The 20007-nt window shown below is 41.2% G+C and overlaps 1 protein-coding gene across 1 annotated transcript in view; it reads right to left on the minus strand.

Annotated features, from left to right (window-relative positions):
• Positions 1–15259, minus strand: part of me1 (malic enzyme 1, NADP(+)-dependent, cytosolic) — an 82403-nt gene extending 67144 nt beyond the window's left edge. Inside the window, exon 1 of the mRNA XM_035164360.2 lies at positions 14967–15259. Coding sequence (XP_035020251.1) covers positions 14967–15089 — 123 coding nt within the window. The 5' untranslated portion in view covers positions 15090–15259. The remainder of the gene's footprint in view (positions 1–14966) is intronic.
• Positions 15260–20007: the final 4748 nt, after the last annotated feature.

Below are 20007 nucleotides of genomic sequence, written 5' to 3' on the forward strand. Positions count from 1 at the left end.
TACTGCCCTTAATGATGGGATATCTCTCATGCATGCTGTGTCAATCATCTGCATTGTAGAGCCATATGGAGCCGGCCTGCAGATGTTCTTGGATTTCACAAAGGCAAATTCTGCAAGCTTCATGGTAAACTTAAACCATGTCTTTTTAAAAAAAACTACATATTGGGCCCACGCTTCACAGGAATGCATTTCCTGATTTGAAGGAAGCAAACCTAATGGCATCACTGCACTCATTGTTCCTGATGGCCATCACAGTCATCCTACTCTATATAAATCCTACAGGCTTCAGCAATCAAGTGGAAACAGTAGGAACATAAGAAGGCCATCTATCCTGAAACAGAGTCATCCTGCTGTGGCTACACATCAGCTCACATGTGGCCTCAGAGAAACATGACCTAAGATGTGTTTCAATACCAGATCAAATAATGATGCTGACCAGGCCAGAAGTAAATAGTGCAAAATAGCTCTAGGACTTCAAACTTTATTCTAAAAGATGTGATTAATTATGTTTAACATGTAATGATCCATTGTTGTATATATGTTTTGGTTTTAATAGATACAAACTACAGTTGTAGTGGAACACTATGGCTCAGAGATACAGTTCTTAGCCACAGAAACCATGCTTAGTTAATAGTCTTTTCATGGTTTTCACTGGCAAGTAACAAAATCCAAAATTAGAACTATGACGGTTGTTTTTTTAATTGCATGATTTTTTGGGTGTTGATGGACACAATTATCCAACAATGCATTGCCCAATAGAAATGGAGGCAAATCTCTCCTTCAAGATTAAGATTGAATACTTTGTTGCCAAATCAACAAAGTTGATTGGAATTTGTGTTGACGAGCTCACCCAAACCTGGTGATACATGTTAACTCCAGTATATTGAGGAAACCAACCCAGCAGTTAATGAGCACATATAATAAAGTATTTAAATATTTTAAAGGGAAATATTTGCTATCTTCTTGTATAATTTAAAGCTGGTACAAACATTTCAAGTATTGTATTTTCTTTGATGTTAATGGAAGCTTACAAAGAAAAACTAAGTAGTATGAACTGTAAATACATGAAACAGTGATTATTTTAATCCAACTTTTCCCTGTACTGAAGTCTAACATCTAACACACTGGATCTTTGATTTCCCAAAGGAGAAAACCCCTTTGTTGTTAGGTTGCACTCCCCTGGGATGAGTAGAGATGAAATAATTTCCTATGGTTACTTTGGTTGCTGTATCTCCTCATCGCCTCCCCATTCAATTCTCTGAATTCTCAAGCTTACAGTTCTGGTTTGTCTTGGCTAACGTTTAGTTGGGGACAAGCATGAGAAGTGCAATCATATGTGTGGCTTAGCTTTGGAAAGAGCTTAATCAGGGATTCCTCTGAAGGTAGAGCCAGGAGAGAAATCAGATTATTTGATGGAGCAAGCAGAAGAGTTAGGCTGACACCCGGTCAACATATGTTCACCGAAAGTCTGTCAGAACAAGTCAAAAACAAATATAAGCACATTGCTACAAAACGCCTACTAATGTCTCAGCATGTACACAATGTCTGCAAAGTCCACTGGCTTAGACATTTGCTTTAATTTACCTCAGTCAAAAGCACATCTAAATATACCAAGTGTCAATGTCAACATCCAGGGGACAAGAGGTGAAAGTCTGAAACAGTAACGTGAGCATGAAGGTCAAATATGTCTGCGCTCATTTCCCATGGAGGTGAAGTGCTGTCACGCATCCTAAAGGCAAATGACCATCTCCTCTGACGTCATTTCAAAACAGCACACATGCCAGAGAACCATATGCAAGTTATTTGGACTCACCAGATGTAGAGTGTGGGTATAAGTCTGACACTGGGTGACTTTTTCAGACGACATTCTCCTCGTCTCCCACTACAGCCCTGTTATTTTTGCCCAAATACGACATTTTTTGTTTTTTCGTCTTTTTTGGAGAAAGTTTGCCATTGAAATGATAGTGTGCAGGGGCAGTATCAAAGAATGGAAAACCCCACACAGCCTTGCGTAAATAACTTTGCATGTGCATGCTTCAATGAATTAATCCATGAATTTCTGTGTGCGTAAAAAAAGGTTTGAGGGTGGATGTGTTTGTGTCCACTGTACTGTGGGAACATTGAAACACTCAAGAGCTGGTCTACACTGGTCTTAAAGGGGAAGTTCCCTCTCTTGTGGAAATTCCATTACAAATGGCCAAAATAAATCTCCTGTAACGACTACATGGTAACACACACGTTTGCTTTGGTGCCAATAATAACCACCACACGAAAGGGAGAGAGATGACATCTTTGTTCCTGTCATTGCTTCAAAATCTTCAACCTGCATAAGTATCTCTGAACACACCCAACATGTGCTTGTTTTCATTGAATATCACATTTCAACCACAGGCTCCTATGAAAAATCTAGCTCAGCGATATAGTATACAATAAATAATGCAATAATGACCCCTAAACTGTTCCCAAACTTGAATTACTGCCTTGTGGTTAAATGGCTCCGCCAACCAGTCAAGTTGCAGTTTGCATCCATTTTATCATAATTAGAGTATGAATTCATGAGTTATGGCCAAACATTTTTTAGGTCACAGTGAGCGTGACCTTTGACCTCTGACCACCAAATTCAAATCAGTTCATCCTTGACTACAAGCCAGATGCAATGAAATTCCGTCCAAAAGTTCAGGAGATGAACATGACGGATACACATATGTACAAATGTGCATTTGGACGGACAGACAACCCAAGAGGACGTAGTGACGACTATGAAGGAACTTAATATAAGGCAATAAGAGTATTTTCTCATAATTAGCATATGATTTCTTAGGTTATACATGATGTCTCAATAACCTTGATCTTTGACCACGGAAATCTAATCACTACCAAGAAACTAAATAGAATTAAGCCAGTATCAATTTTAAATCTATTATTTTCGTATATTGCCCCAAAAAAATGCCTGATTGCAGATTCTGCACCCTCAGCCCAATAAAGCTGCCAGAGGGAGAAACACCAGACCACCTGTATGAGGTACCAAACTAATGGTTCATTCAATGCAATATGAGAGACAACAACACACAGGCTCATGTTCGTCGCCAAAGACGTCTGAGGATGAACCCTGAAAGCAAAGTATAATGTTAAAGTCCCATTCAGTTTGAACTGTGGAACATTTTATTTGTGGGGGGCATATCAGATGTCTTTGACTGGTATTGTGTTTAGAAGATTGGGTTTTATAGTTCATGGGTATGTGCTGTCTCCATGGAATGTGCTAGGCATGGATGTCATATGAAACACAAAGAAACTGTTAATAATCTCTAGAGCAGAACAGAAGCAGTGCCTCACTGTGTACAGATTGTACAAAGCCTCAAAAATGGGGCAATGAGTTCAACAAATATTAGTACATTTTATTTGTACTTAGGGTTAGGGTTAGGGTATTGACACATTGATATCTCACAATAGTTGGTCTCAATCTTGCTCTAAACAAAAGAGAAAGACAGGAGATAATGGGCTGTCTTTGATTGCTTGTAAGTCATTGCAGGATACACGCTAATACAGTATATCATTGTGGAAAAAAGAGGTTAAGTTCAACAGAAGGTTGCATAAGGAGAGGGTAATATGGAAAGATATTATCAGTGAAAGGTCACATAACACTGTTTCAAGGAAGGCAAATGAAATAGAGCAGAAGAAAAGGTACGATAACACGAAATGGAATGTGACTTATCATTAAACCTAGAAGCTAAATAAATGGCCAGTGTCTTTTTTGTCCATGCAAGCTCTCATTTAAGAAAATGTCTGTATTCAGTTTGAAACCACACCTTGACATGTCGCTCTTTGGTGTCAAAATCCTGTAGATCTTCTCAGCAAAGGCCAAATGGCCCCCATCTGACCCCTGTTAAAATGGCAGTCCCCACTGGGTTCAAGAGGAATGCCCTGCAAATAATATCCTTTAAAATCCACCCCTTCCTTTCAGGAGGAAGAGGAAAAGCACACATCATCACCATCCATCTCTTCTCCAGATCCTATGGCCTGACTAGGCTTTTCCCAGTGAATGCCTCCCAATAAATGTGCCGTGGAGGACCTGCATGTGCCCTCTCTTTCCTAAACAATTTTGGTCATTAGAAGGCCAAGCACTTGAACTTTGTGCACTGGGCCAGACACATTCAGCAGAAAGATCACTCGTGTTTTCTCTATCAACATGTTTGTCAGATAAAAGCACTGAGAAGAAGCAGGCTGACAACAAAAAGAGGAGTTATCAAGGTATAGCTGAGTTCTGTGTGCTAAATTAGATTCATATGCTTGGTTTGATCTCCCATCTTTCTATGTATTTGATCTAAATTACAGGTTTTAATGACACACTGGAGTGTAAGAAAATATCTCGACAGCCTTAAGAGTCCTGAGTTAACAAATACTGTCAGCTAAGTGCTGTTGCCAAGGTGTAAACAAGGTTCTACACCATGTGATGAAATGGTGATGAGAAGTCTGGGATGCAGCAGAGCATGCAGACTGAAGTGTTTTGTTGAGAGGTAGAAGCGGATCCGTGTTAAATTGCATAGTAATGAAATATGCACTATTTCAGAACACATCTGACCAATAAGCAGAGTGAATGCTCTCACGTTGTTTGTAGTGATGCATTTTGATTTGATTCATAACCATTTTGGTAAGCTGTGTTTTATATTGTCTGTTTCTTTCACAGTATTTGACGTCTTGTGTATCAATTCCCCTGCCTGTGATACGATTATTATCAAAGCTTTCAACATGGACAGCAACTGCACATCTCTTGTGAGGGTGTGTACTTCTCACTTTCCTGAGTCATGATCCCCACCTAGCAACACTGAGCTTCGAGACTGACCAAAAGAAGCGTCTTAAATTCCTCATCCAGAGCAAATATGCAAGCGCAGTGCTTCTTAAATCAAGAGGTGTCAACTTGTGAATGTACAGACACGCTTGTTGGCCAAACAGCCTTGAAAACCGAGCCAGTGTTGACTTAGGGAGGGCAGCCTTGAGTGGGTGGAGGTAGTGGACATGTAGCGCTCTTCAAAGGCAGCCAATCCCCTTGAGGCAGCCTTTTCATGCTGAACAGTCCAGGTCCCTTAGGAGCCTGAGTGTTGCTGGGAAAGGGTCCTAGCCTAGATAGAATTCTGCAACTCTGTGAGTCCATCCAAATATTCACTTTTGGCTCGTGGTGCATCGGCATTCACTGGTCATGTTCAGGTGACAGTATGGGACTTTGCTAGCCCTGTCTGGCTCACTGCCTGACTTATGTTTATTTCTCTCATTTGTAACTCTAATGTTGTGTGATGTAATGTAATTTGTAGAGTAATGTTTAAGCTGCAGTTATAAGACCGTGAAGTGTCCACTGGCTGAACTATCTTAATAGCACAGGAAATCCCTGATTAATCTCATTGTGGTCTCAGAGACGGCCAATCCTATTTCACTGGCTGTCTCAAAATAACTGTCTGCTACTGAAGGCAATACCAAGAAGGAACCAGGATACTTTAGCATCACCATAGAGGGGAAATAAAGCTGTATTTGCATTGACATTCTTTCTGTTGTAGCAATTAACCACAGAAGTCTCCCACTCACCTCTGTGACAACAGTTTGGGAAGTACATCAATATCCACACGTGGACATGTCAAGCTAATGTCCGGGCCCCAGTGAAAAGCATTTGCCTTGTGTCAAAGCGAGTTTCTCTGATGGCAGAAATGACCACCTACATGGCAGCTGGTTCTTTAAATGCACTCAGACAGTAAAAACAAGGAAATAAGAGAACTTTTCTCTCCACAAAGCAACAGCATTGCTACTGTTTAAACACAGTAAAAGGCCGGAAAACACAGTCACTAGTAATGCAGGAGCTCATGGTCACTGGTAAAAGGCATGCTTCACTTGAGAAAGTAAAAGCTATACCAGGGTTTTGAAGTTTTTTTTAACTGCTTTGTTTGTGTTGGAGCAGCTGGTGATGAACAAAGTTATTTGGAGTAAGGATAGGCTGGGTGGTGGTGTTATAAACTGCAAAAGATGGATAATGAAACAACTGAATGATGAAATTACTGATTGCAATCTAAGTGCTGATCAACTGGTCTGCTAGCTTAGTGCTAATTAGTTAGATCCTTGTTTCTTTTTTTTATTTAGTTTTGTTTACTCCTGGAACTTTATTCTCAGGAGGGAACTGTTTATTCAACAGAGAGTAATAGAACATGGAGCAAGTGAGCTTTCTAACTGTACATGCTCCGTTGTTAACAGTAAATAAGTTCAGTGAAGTTTTTTACTAAGGCACATTTGTACCATTGCCTCGTGTTTTATAACTGTCTGTTAATTAGTCCTTTGCATATTGATTAAAACTTCAACAGACTGCATTTCAGAATCTCCTGTTCTCTCAAAGGTCAGCACTGTCAAGTCAACTTACTATTGGTCAAAGGCAGAAATTGGTGGGTCAAAGTTCACAAGCGCTTATCTTGATACCAATAATGGTGCATGATGGAAGCATATCAATTGGAAATAATCAAATTTAAATGCTGGTATGACTGGGACTTTAGGGCTTTATCTGACATTTTTACATTTTGTATTTAACGCATTAAATCCATTGATGCTAACCTCCTCATTGTTTGTATACGGCTGCAAGTACACAGAAGCTGTCAATCATCACACAATCAGTCATACTGTCAGTCTTCTCACAGACCTTGAGAAAACCATTTGTACATAATGGTCATGAGTCCACTATGAAGCAGAATGCTGAAACAAAATACTACCTTTAAATTCTTGACTGTCACAACAGTCAGAGCCCTCCTCCACTACTCTAATATAACAGACAAAAGCTGCATTGAGGAGCAGAGGAGGAAAAGACAGCAGGGATGCTTGAGATGAGCTTCATAGGAAGGTGACGAGGCTCAGACTGTCTCCCCGTCTCTGTCTGGGACAAGCTAATGACTTCTCCATTGTGCTCACATGAATGAGGACCATCTTACAAAAAACACAAAGGTGAGCTAAGGAGATAGGGGAATTTAGAGGGACCTGCTTCTGTATAAACAGCTTCAGAGATGTGTGTGTGTGTGCCAACACAATTGAATTGATAGTCTGATCATATTACACAAAGTTTATTCAAGCCAATCCTGAGGAAAACACAGATTCCTTGATGTGTCTGCAGTTTAACAACCAAATGAAATGTTTGTCAACTTGCCATGTATGTGCCCTAGTGTCTATGTGTGTGTGTGTGTGTGTGTGTGTGTGTGTGTGTGTGTGTGTGTGTGTGTGTGTGTGTGTGTGTGTGTGTGTGTGTGTGTAAAAGCTCAAGTTTGCAGGTTACTGGAGGAGAATAAGCATGCACCCTCTCTGTCTGGCCGATCCACTCCAGTCCATCAGAGGAATGTCTGGTCACTAGCAATGCGTGCGGTCGCCCTGAAACACCTGGCCACACCTGGGACAACCCCTCCACCCCAAACACACACACACACACACACTCAAACAGTGTGCGCACACATTCACGGAGCTCTGCAGTCCACCTAGGGAGGGGGATTGACAAGTGCAGCTGCTCTGTTTGAAGCCTGAACAGAGAACGGTTTGTCCCATTTTTTACCGCTCGGTTAAACGTAGCCTTGTAATCTGATGACCATCATCATCGTGTTCAACCTCACATAACCACTGTCATTCATTTCAAAACATCCTGTAACATATATACACACACTGTTATTTCAACATCATTTCTGCTCAGAATCAGACTGATGACTGATGCAGATTGATGTCAGAAACCCATGTGCAGTAGCCGTACAGCAATATAATTAAATAGATAAATAAAGCATTTAAAAGGTCTTGATTGAAGGTTTGAAAGTTGCTTGCAGTTGGGTGAAATTCAACGGTACAGCCCAAGATTTGCGGAAATGCATTACTATCATTTCTTTCTCATGCCGGCACATTAAATATAACGCCACAGCCAGCATGCAAATAGCTACATGAACAAAAACTTACATCTTACACTTACGTCACCTGACGATAGAATGCATCCTGAATCGGTCTCGTGTGATGAGCTGCTCTGCTTGTATTTATATTTGTACCACAGGTCGGGCTGTTCCTGCTGCCCTCGCTCCTCTCAACACTCCGCCACGAGTGCAATGCATGATGGTATATATTGCTTGGTTTTGTGACTATCAGTTGTAATCTACTTTTCATGATGCATTATGGGAAACAATGTGTGCACTACTGTATATAGGGTATAACAAACTTCACAAAACATTCAGACACCGCTACAAAATGGCAAATTCATTATATTAGTGAGTGATTTCGGGCAGAGCCATTATATTCATCAGGGGGAACATGAATGTCCACATTTCATACAAGCCATCCTTTTCACTCAAGCCAAAAATGTCAACCACATCACCACAGGCCTTCACCCTCTGGGGACCATGAATGGCTAACACCTCAAAAGCTCACCTGTACAAGATCCCAAAAAACATCCCACATGTCAGAACTACAAGTTGCCACATGCTTGAGATATATTTTAGCTTCGCACAATGACTTCCAAGACTTCCTAGATGTGAGCTGACTGACTCATGCCTGGAAGTTAGCTGTCACTACTTGCAGTCTTTATGCTGAGCTACTGTAAAATAGTCACACTTGGCCTCTAGCTTCTTACTGTTTATCTTGCTGACTTGATTTTGGTATCAACCATATCATCTAATCTTTTGACAGCTATCCTTATTAGCATTGTTTGTTCCTAATTTGTTTTAATTTTTAAAACCACTGTTCTATCTTCACAGACATCCATCACAGGATTTCCCCTGAAATGTTGATGATTGGTGGATAGGGGCGCAAGACTAGAGACCGATAATTTTAGAAAGATTACCACGGTCCATGGGAACCTTGGCCAGCAGCACAAACAAAGCATTGCTGTAATACTTCGTCAACGCACACAACTGTCAGCGTCTTGACTGTGCAGAAAACAAACTTTGGCCTCGTGTCATGCTGAAATGGTGACTCACTGGGAATAAAAGTTCCAGACGCCACTGGCTTAAGTCTGCGCCAGATCATCAGGCTGCTTTCTCACAGGCACCTTTAACCAATTGAGACATAATCCTATCAGAGTGCATGGACTGTTATAAAAACATTATCAGGCCTCACCAGAGATACAGACCAGCTGGAGTACATTATGTTTCACATGGAAAGCTCAGCAAATTAGTCACTGTAAAGTAACAACCAAAGCACGACATATACACAAAGAAGAGAGCCAGGCAGAAACTCATACAGAACTATTTCCACATAAGAAAATAAAAACTCTGCATATTTATTTGCATTCATTTGACTGTTGCTAAATTTGTTTATGTGGCTCTTGGTAAGAAATGTAAACCTGGTGGAGGGATAACATTTCTGACAAGTGCATCAGCCAAACCCGAGTAAATCTAACATGTGACCCTAATGGCTTCCAGTTTCAACAGAGGGTTATCAGGACGCCATTTGGCATACCAGAACATCCTCAGTGCCCCATCAGATACATTGTTGTTCCGCTATTGCCGAGAACAGAGATTCTTAATTTGAGTCTTTCATCTGGCGGGCCATCGTGCGGTGTGATATGTGGAGCCTGTGGTTACAAATGGGGCATCCAATTGCAGCACTGTCTGTTCAGGGGCCCTATGTTTTACTCTGCATTCAGAGGCTCAAATGATGCATGACATTGCGACTCAGAAAACCTCAATAAACAAAAACGTTGCTGTTCAATCAAGGGGATCAATTTGTGTTCTCGTAGGATTTAGCGGTAAAAGGCATGATTGACAGCACCATTTCTCACTCAGGGACCAAATGTATTTGAATGCAGGTCTTTGCAAGTATAGTTAATTGTTGGAACAAGTAAAACACGCCTGCCAGACAGCTGCTGTAAGACCGTAAAAAATGGTCAACAAACAGACCGAAGCTGCACGTCTTATTCTCCTCAACCTTTCTAACTGTCTGCACATGTTACTGACTTCAACCACAGTACAGAGCCAGTGAATGGGCATCTGTTGGTCGCCGACACACCGGCAGCTCAGTTCAGTGTTGGAGGTGAAACAGCATCCCTGATTGGGTGCTAAGAGCGTTTTTGAGAAGTTTGTTGTTGTTTTTCATAGCCGCGGCAGTCGGAACCAGCGTCAGAGGGACGTACTGAGGGCCGGGATTCACACAGATGCCTCATTAATGTGTGATCAAGAGAGACAGAGGACGTCTGTGAAGCGTGGCCAGCGCTCTCTTCCTCGTCACAGAGAACCCTTTCTGCATCTTGCACCCCACTTCATCTCTTTATTGCATGGTGAACACACACCTATAATATCCGGTTCCACCTCTGGCGGAGGGAGGAGGGAGTAAGGAGTGTTAACCAAAGAGGAAGGTGAAGCTGTGTGAGTGTGAGTATGTGTGTGTGCCCATACATCTGCTCTGCATGTATATATGTGTATGTGTGGAGAGATTAAAAGGAAATCGAATCCTGCCGGGGTGAGTACAGGCTGCTTTCAGCGCTGCGGCCCTCAGCATCAATTAGCAGGTTGTGCTGTGACTGGCTCCTTAGAGGTGAAGTGGACCAGCTGAGGGAGGTAAACACACCTCATCCCCAGGGCTCGCTGAAATCAGAGGGAAGGCAACAATGTGCCACTGCCTGAGCCACAGAAGCTCGCCTGTGCCTGACTGCTAACGTGCTTTAGCAGTCATTTCCTACCTTCTCCTCCAATTTCCTCGCCCCAGTTCATGTACGGGACTGACAGGGAATGGTTCACCTGGCTGCTTAAGGAACCCTTTTTTGTGCTATTACTGTAACGTGTGTGTTTGGTGGAGCCTGTGTTTTGAGTTATTTAAGCCAAATGAAGAGAGGATCAAGTTAAACAATCATTCTGTATGCAATGACTGTATGGGTAACTTCTTAAAACAATGAAATAAGAAGGTTCTCTGTTCAATCCGTTTGTGTGGGGTTTGCATGTTCTCCCCATGTCTGTGTTGTTTTTCTCCAGGTACTCCAGCTTCCTCCCACAGTCCAAAGACGTGGAGATTGGGGTTATTTGGAGACATTAAATTGTACGTACATGTATGTGTGAATGAAAGAGGGAATGGCAATACACTGGTGAACTGTCCAGGGTGTACCGCAGCTATCGCCCAATATCAGCTGAGATTGGCTCCAGCTCCCCCAGGATCCCCAAGCAGTACAGATAATAGATGGATGGAGATTCCCCCTTTGTTTTTGTTTTCAGGTTGAACAAACTGATGCACTCGTAAAAACTGTCTTTAAAAACTGTTTATAAAAGTCTGAAGGCCAAGAGAACTTCAAACAACAAAATTGCACAAAATTATGAGCTCATTTGAAGATGGACAACTTGAAAGTGAAATGAAAATCCCTTGCGTAAAATAAAGAACAAAGGCTCCAGTAACATTCACTCTTAACAAAAGAAGAGAGCAAACAGAGTAAGGGAGAGCAAGAAGGACAAACAATAACTTGAGAGAGTTGGTGTTAAGATGATTTCTGTGAGTCTGTCAGACAAAGCCCCAGATCACAACAGAACTGTATTAAAACAGACGAAACATCCCTTGTTGTAGACCAGTCATGCTTCCACATAGATTTAGGTCAACCTTTCCAGCCCTCTTTAAGAACGCCACTGTACACTGGGTCCATTCAGGGCCCCAAGGTGTAAATTGGGATGTAAACAAACAGTTTACTGGGCCAGCTTCTACGCACTGAAGCTAAAGGCCTACAGATTGACCTCTCACACTATACAAGCATCCTCGTGGTCTAAAAAGAGAAGGTTTCAGGTTCAAATCAGTAAGAAAATATTCTCTTAACAAATTTAAGTTTTATAAGAAGAATATCAAAAGGGGTTGTTGAAACAAAAATATTTCTCATATCAGCAACAAACCACAACCTGAAACAACACCATGGTTGGCTCAAATGTTGCTGTGAACAGTGAAGCTTCACAACATGTTGATGAATTGAAGAATATAAACAACAGACTGACCCCCAGACCTGTGCTTTGGTACCATGTCTGTGACTACATAGCAATAGTTAGTGATCATCAACAAGTGGTTAGCTACACATGATCCACCGCAAATGAAGTTGATATATAGACAGAGCACAAACAGAAGCAATGAGAGAGATGTCGGATAACATAACAAAGCCAATAATAAACCTAGCCATTCCTTGAAAATTCTCCAGTTACATAGAGAAAATGCAATTGTAGATTATCACAAACAGCAAAGAACTAAGTGCAGCCAACAACTAAGGGTGATTTCACACATGAAGGTCCAGACTAATGTCTGAACCAAGGGTCATGCCTTTGTTACGATTGTTTACATTCGATCTGGTTAGTATTGGTTTCTTATTGTAATTTAGGGAGCTGACAAAGACTTTTGTGCGACATATGTACGTCCTGTAGTCATCATCTACGTGAGCTGCATCTACCTATACTTGATATTGATTAGTATATAGACAAGCGTGTGTCTGACGTCGATGTGTTTTCATTTTTGAATAAAGTGCATATAAAAAAAGAAGTCTTTCCGTTGAATCAACTGGTTCATTTTCACTGTAGTGACACGCAGAATTTGAAAAGTTCAAACACAATTTGAAAACTTGACATTTGAAATTGGAGTCATAGTGCTCAGCTCTGTCCAGATTAGCACTACACTTCCCTTGAATGCGATCATTTATTTCACACAGGAGATGTTTTTCTAGTTTCTATTCCATTTTGTTGAAGAACCGGATCTCTGTCTATTTTCTACTATAATATAATCCAACTCACTTCCAGCTTAAACGTTAAATTGAGGTGTACTGTTTCTAAATTACATTTTATTAAACATATTCCACTTATTAAACAAACATGAACTACGCTTTACACCAACATGACATCTGCATGTTGGTGTAACACACCATGGTTGAAAACTGTGGCCTAATTTGTTCCTATAATGTATCTCTGTGCACACACCTCACCTCACTCACCCCTGCACACCATGCACACTTACGCACTTTAAATCAAACACACACAGGGTTGATGCACAGTATGTAGCGGTGTCGGAGTGGAGTCATTAAGTTGACCGACAACCGGGTCTCTGTGCAGCCACCACAACACCACCCCTCACCCAAACACACTGGCCTGTGTGAACTCCACTGTCTCACTTATCAGCTCGGTGTTGACACCACTCCGGCTGGCAGCTCCTTCAGCCGTAATTAAACTGCCTGTGGCTGTTATCACACAGGAACTGCTGTCATACTAAAGGTGAACAGACTCTGTGGTCTGCAACATCATATTTTGGATTTTGTATCTATGAATTCAAAGTGAAATTAGCCAGAGCAGTTTCAATGTGTTCCTGTCGCTGCCCACAGGGAAACATGAGGATTTGTCCAGTGAGCGTGCAGAAGTCAGCTCAGAGGGGGGGGAATTAGACTGCACAAGTGTTCTAAAATTAGCCTGACGTTGACAAAGAGCAGTCAGACTATGCTCAGTGTTCACAGTGCACACTTGACGTTAAGAGTGACCCTGAATCAAGCCAGTTGTTTTGATGGCCAGTCAGCACCATGGACAGAGACCCTGTCACCATAGCCTGACCTGTGGGGCCCCATCCCACCACACAAACCAGGAAAACACTGGAAGGACTCAAAGGCTGCCAGGGGCTCTTTTGTTAAAGATACATTTACAGCATGGGGAAAAAGGGGAATATTCAACAGTTAATGCTGGTCACTAAAATCATGTGAGAAAACTCAGCACTAAAATGAAAAGAGGTGCCTTACTAGTGGCAGCCTGTTGTAGCTCTTGCTCACTTGAAACTATAGTCGTTTTGATTCTGTTGTTCATTTGCTTGTGTTAATGTTACATATTTACTTATTTATTACTTTGACTGATGTCTATCTTTAACTCTTCTCTTTGCTGCTGCAACACAGCAAATTTCCCAGTTGTGGGACAAACAAAGGATTATCTTAAAAAGCTTGTACTTATAACGAAATGATTGACAGATATTACCATTGCAATATCATTCACGGTGATTAATTGGATTTTCATTGAAAAAAATATTACAATTGCTGGAATCTGTACTTATCATGGTCCCTTACATCTGGAGAACAGCCTATGGTTTGTGTTTGACCATTTGTATTAGTATATTGTGACACATCTTAGCTTTATCAAACAGTTGCAGCTGTGATTTGGACACTGCACTTGGCTACGCTGGGATTTTGATAAGGTTCTATGTATCTTTATTTATAACTTGGCTTCTATGTCATGAGTTGCATGACTAAGCAACTTCCATTGTTCCTCTTTGAGAGAGGAAGTTAAACCAAGCCTCAATCTTAAATGTCTGTAGGAGTCTGTAGAGGCAGTGGGGACTTTCACTGACTGTGATCGCTGTCCGCTGTCGCACTGGTCTCACACCGGTTTTAACAATGTGAGGCATCACTTGTTGCACTGTTAGTGAGGATGAAGATGGGCTGGAATGGTCATGTAATACCTGATATAGCAGTGATATAATAGCCTCTTTAAATCTAAATATAACCCTAAAGCTGAGACCTAAACCTCCTGGCTGACGCTGCGTTCATTGACTCCCTGGGAGATCCAGAAAACAAATTAAAAAGTTGTCTGATGTAAAACATGATTCACATCTCAAATATTTTTGTTGTTGCTGCTTTCATGGTGAGTAGAGGAGGTGCGTCAAGTGAGTATGACGCTAAATGTAACACCTCATTAAGCTAAGTGAGCATCTTTAACATTAGCACTGTAGCACCTTGTTAGCAAAGCCTTGCTACAGGTTGCTATAGGGCCTGCGTCTCAGTAGCTGTTAACTTAGCACCACGTAAAAGTTACTAAACCTATTGAGTTGTGATATTAATGAACAGCTCCATCTCTCCCCTCCACACCGTCACAGGGATATTTGAGGCAGGTGTGATTTCCCACGGCCCCTGAAGGCAGCACCTAGCCCGGGCCGCTCAGTCTTTGACAGAAACTGACGTTGGAAACTCCAACGCAGCGCGTGTGTCCCGCCGTGTCCGCGCTCACCTTGTTGAGGAGGGGGCTCCGGGTCACATCGCAGCCCCTCTTCTTGGTGTACACCAAGGTTTTCCCGCCGGACCTCTGCATCTCCGTGTCCACCGACTCCCGCCTGACCAGTCCGTGTGCCATGTCTTTAAATAGAGCGACGCCGGTGAACTATTGTGAACTCAACAAGTGCAGCCGCTCAGCCCAGGTCGCTCATGGACAGTGAGTGTAAGAAGAGTCCCAGCGTCTTTATCAGTCCCCAGCTTTTATTGTTCCCAATCAGTCCCCGCAGATCCGCGGGCCACCAGGTTCACTCCGTCGCACACGTGAACCTGGAGGGAACTTTCCCTTTCTTCCACGCCTTCACTTCTCCAATGTGATGACATAGTTTTACACTGTTAAACTGAATCACATACATCTTTTTTTCTGGGGTTGATTTATGAGAACTGCAGGTATGAATGTTGAATTTAGGATTTCTGTGTACGGATTAGGCCCCAGCACAGAAAATAATATGAGCCATGGGCCTCCATTTAAAAACATTCATACTGTTAATTATTTGCTTATTTAATTCATTCGCGGCATAGTGGTGAGTAGATAATGAGTCGATTTTAATTTCTCTGTGAACTATCCCTTTAAGAGTCTTAAAAATATTTGACTAGAGCTCAAGCATTACATGAGAAAAGAGAAGCACCAGCATATTACTTAAGGAAGTGAGGTTGTAACAGTAGATTAATATTAGCACTACTGTCAGTATAGTAGTAGGTATAGTCTAGTATTAGGGCCACTTAAAGGGGGGAAATAATATTTGAGATTTCAAGAATAAAGACGAGAAAAGTTGTACATTTCTGAGAACAAAGTCGTAATATTACGAGAATTAAGTCCTAATTTAATGAGGAAAAAAATCATAATATTACGAGAATAAAGAGGAAAAGCAGCAAGGAGAACCTGCACATTAATAACTTTTGACCAGAGTTAAAGCCTTGGAGAAAATTTGCTGTTGTGATGTGGTGGTAACAGTAGGTTACATAACCATATGCTATTAATAGCAGTAGGCTAAAAATACCAAAATAGTGGTTGTAGTAGAATAAGTGTAGCAAAAGGAGTTTGCAGATGCAGAAATAATGTTAATAATTGTAGTGCAGTATGTGTTACAATGGGCAGCGTTACCAGGGGTGACAGTGACTTTACTGGGTCTAACATAAACAGCGCAGCCTTCATGCTGTGAGTAGTATGACTTGCACCCACCCCCTCCACTCTCCGCAGTTTTCTCCAGGGTTTTCTGAGGGTCATGACATTTCTCACAAACACGTAACTGAGATCACTTTACGACACAAAGCGCTGCAGGGCTGTGACAAGAGTGAGGATATTTGAAGCCAAGGTCGACCTTCACATGGTTACAGCTGGAAAGTTTTGCAACATCAGAGAGCAGCGAGTTTGACAGTGAAGAATACTGTGGCATTCTGGGACTGAGATTACGGTTGTTCAACTGTCACTCCACACACCACACAGGGATGGCGTGACTGCTCCCAATTCACAAAAGTCTTACCAGGAAACCAGCTGAGTTATCAACGTCAATGTATTCTAGCCAATTTATTATTGTCTGTTCAGAAGCACAGGTATTCACAGAGATGTTTATTATTACTATTATTGTTGTTTCCCCTTAAAATGATTTAATCAGGTGCATGCTGTAGTATTTGTCTGGCTCCTTCATGTCTGCCTCCACAAACAAGGTTTTCCTCAGAACTGTGTGTCACTGAGATAAAGGGAGGTTGGAACCTGGGTGAGAACATCTGAAGTCTGATATCATGCACAGCTTGAGCTTGTGCCAAGAGTGTGAAGACAGTTGCACTGATAAAGTTATCTGACATTGCATCTGCAGAACAGAGTGCAAGAACCAAGACTCAGTATGAATGGAGGCTAAGTCCTCATACACTGGTAGTCTTATAATGACTTGAAAGGTTTTTAGGACTGTTGTGGATTCCTCCCTCATCCACTTTTACTAATGCAGTCTAAACATGCCTGTTTGGATCTTACTGTTTTCATGGCCTGTGGTTATGCTGGTTGAAGACAATATTAATGTTTGACCAGTTTTATCAGTTTGACTGACAGACAGGCCAAGACATTTCTGGAATTAGAAGATAAATAAGCCTAAAACTAAATGGAATGTGCCAACAATAGTCAGAGTAAAGAGCATGCCTGCACTCGTTGCAGGCAGACAGCATTTCCTCACATAAATCAGACCACGCTGGTGCTGCAATTAAGTATTGTTATCCTGCTATTAGTGAAGAGATTGATACATCTGTTACTTCTTTGACATCCCCATGTGCTGTTGAACGTGTAAATTGACAGATATACAAAGAGGCTTGATATTTCTCTTGGTGTTTTGGAATGTTGGAAACATTTCTCTTGATGTTTTCCATCTCAGATGAATTAAAAATACAGTTTTATCTCATATATATTTGCATACTTGTCTAACAACCAATGAAGCACCAACAGGCTGTGGAGGTTCACATGGGGTCAGAGTTTTTTTTTGTTGCTGCATGCTTCCCTGTGGCAACAGACTCAGTGGCAAGCTTCTTTGTCCTTAAGGCTCAGAGTCAACATCAGACTCCTGCCAAATGGACAGACCTGGCTAAGCTCTGTGAGACTCACAGTGTGATCAGCAGCTACTCATCCAGATACATCAAGTATACATGCGTTAAACTCTGAAAAACTTATTGTATCTGCTTGTTGATTTGACACTGGGACGTACATCAGCAAACTACCCACTAACTTGTTATTCAAATATTGATAGATTCTGATTGGTGCACAGAAGTGATGTCACCCTTTCCAATGGGCCATGCCCACTTTTAAACAAGTAAGAAGAGCTCATTTAAAACTAGAATAGCATTGGTAGACCACATAGCTCAGCCAAGACCCAACAGTGCCCTAAAATTCAGTCAAGCTGCACCAAATTGCACAAAAGATCATCAAGATCCACAACTGATTCCTTGAGAAATATGTGAAAATGTCAAAAAATTCCATATCATACAATGTTAAAGGAAGTGATGAAAAATTGCTGGATCTGCCCCTTTTTCCAGATCCACACCAAAATCTACTGGGTTCTCTCCTGGTTCATGTTCCATCCCTCCACCAAGTTTCAAGAAAAATGAAATGAAAACATAAGCTTTATGGAAGTAAAAAAAACCTACACCCACAAAGACAGAATGCTTTCTTGGGAAAGAACCAAATCTGTTCTGGCCAATAGTGGACCTCATCACTCATTGTAAGACACTGATTGATTCAAACGGGTGTTGAGAAAATCTCCAAAAAGGTGTTTGGAGATTTGACATCCCATAAAGGATCTTTTAATTGTGAAACCCTCCACATTGTGAACATTAAAACCTGAAAACTAAAACTATAGTTTCACCAGACAGTGGTGGAGTATCACAGACTGAATAAGGAAGGTTGGAAAACTATGTGAATGCAGAAAGGACCAACAGCAGCTGTTTTGTCCAGGTCAGTGTTTGATATTGATCAATGTCCCCAGCCAAAGCAGGTCCTTATATAGCAGCATGAATCCTGGGCCCCTCCTGATCACCCTGTTTATCAGGCTTTCATCCCCTGGTTGAATGACTAATCTGGATGACAAACATCTACCATCTGTACCAGGGAGGAAGTCTGGAAGTTATTTCTGAGGTTCGGGCACGATGCCAATTGGCAGTGGAAGGGCATAAGGAATGCAGGCGAGTTTGGGAAACACCATTGGCCCACCCACTGACAGGGATCACAGTCTTGGAACAGCCAAGTACTGTTAAGGAAGTTGTCTGGTTGTAATGTTTGCATTAAAAAATTAACGGGGACATTTTAAACATTAACTGAAATGCTTTTATTGTCTCCCAGAAAAGACGGAAAGTTCACTTCGCTTCCCACAGACCTGTCAATAAAAAAGTGATACAGTGTGATGTGGTTTCAATTGTATGCGCACCAAGAAGGAGTTGCACTCAGAATTTTGTTGTATTTTGTACAAAACAATGAAAATAAACGCTTTCTATTTTCTATTTCTATTTAAATGATAGAACAGTTTCATTCTTGCTGTTTTCTTCCCTGGCCAAAGCAAAAAGAAAGAAAAAAGGCAAAACCAACCTTATTCATAATCACACACATTGCTTAAGCAATCATGACGATGATAGTTTGTAGAATAATGCTATGATTTCTCAGTGGGTGTGTACTGCTGTCTGCAGTCTGCTCTTAAACAACTTTAAGATCATTAAAATGTTGAAACTTTAGTATTTTAAGTGTTTGCTAAAGACCTTTTATTCTGAAGTTTGTAAGTAGGAGTAACATAAAATAATTGTGGCTTCTTCTTCTTCTTGGCTCCAAAGATCAAACATTTACTTTTTGCAGTTTGATTCAAATATGCCAGCTTCTTCTCCTTCTCTGTAAGTTCAGGTGCTGCCACTTGTTTTGTGTCTTTTATAAACATCACTTCCTGTGCCTCAGGACCGTGTTAGCGGAGAGAGCAGGTGTAGGACAACATATGTATATTAAAGGCTTTCATGAATCAGGTGTAGGCAGCATCTGGCAAGAGTCTACAGTTAGAGGCCAGATAAAAAAAAAGAGGTTGACAAGCAAGAAAAGGAAGGCTGCAGCATAGGAATAGCAGAGGTTTAAATTGCACCTTGAGTAATGAAGGACTCTGAGTTTTGGGTGAATGATGGGCAACGGTCAAGGCCAGTCAAGGATCACTGCTGAGCTGACATGATGATTAAAGACAACATAAAACTTTGCTGATGATTTATTGTCATAAAATAAAAAGTCCTCCAGCCATACTTTGCTGTAACATAATCATGATAATAATGATAATTTGTATGGCACTTTTCTTTAAAAAGTTACGAAGTACCTCTCAAAAGGATGAAACACCATTAAAAATAAAAAATAAATAATTTACACTGAGATTCAAGCTTTAAAAAATTACATTTTTAAATGTATTAAAAGCAGTAACAGATTTAGAAAGTCTAATCTCAACTGGAAAGTTGTTCCAGAGTTTATTACAAAAGCTAAATACTCTTAAGTCACCTAT

The sequence above is a fragment of the Hippoglossus stenolepis genome, chromosome 8 (genome assembly GCF_022539355.2).
Source record: "Hippoglossus stenolepis isolate QCI-W04-F060 chromosome 8, HSTE1.2, whole genome shotgun sequence".
NCBI lineage: Eukaryota > Metazoa > Chordata > Actinopteri > Pleuronectiformes > Pleuronectidae > Hippoglossus > Hippoglossus stenolepis.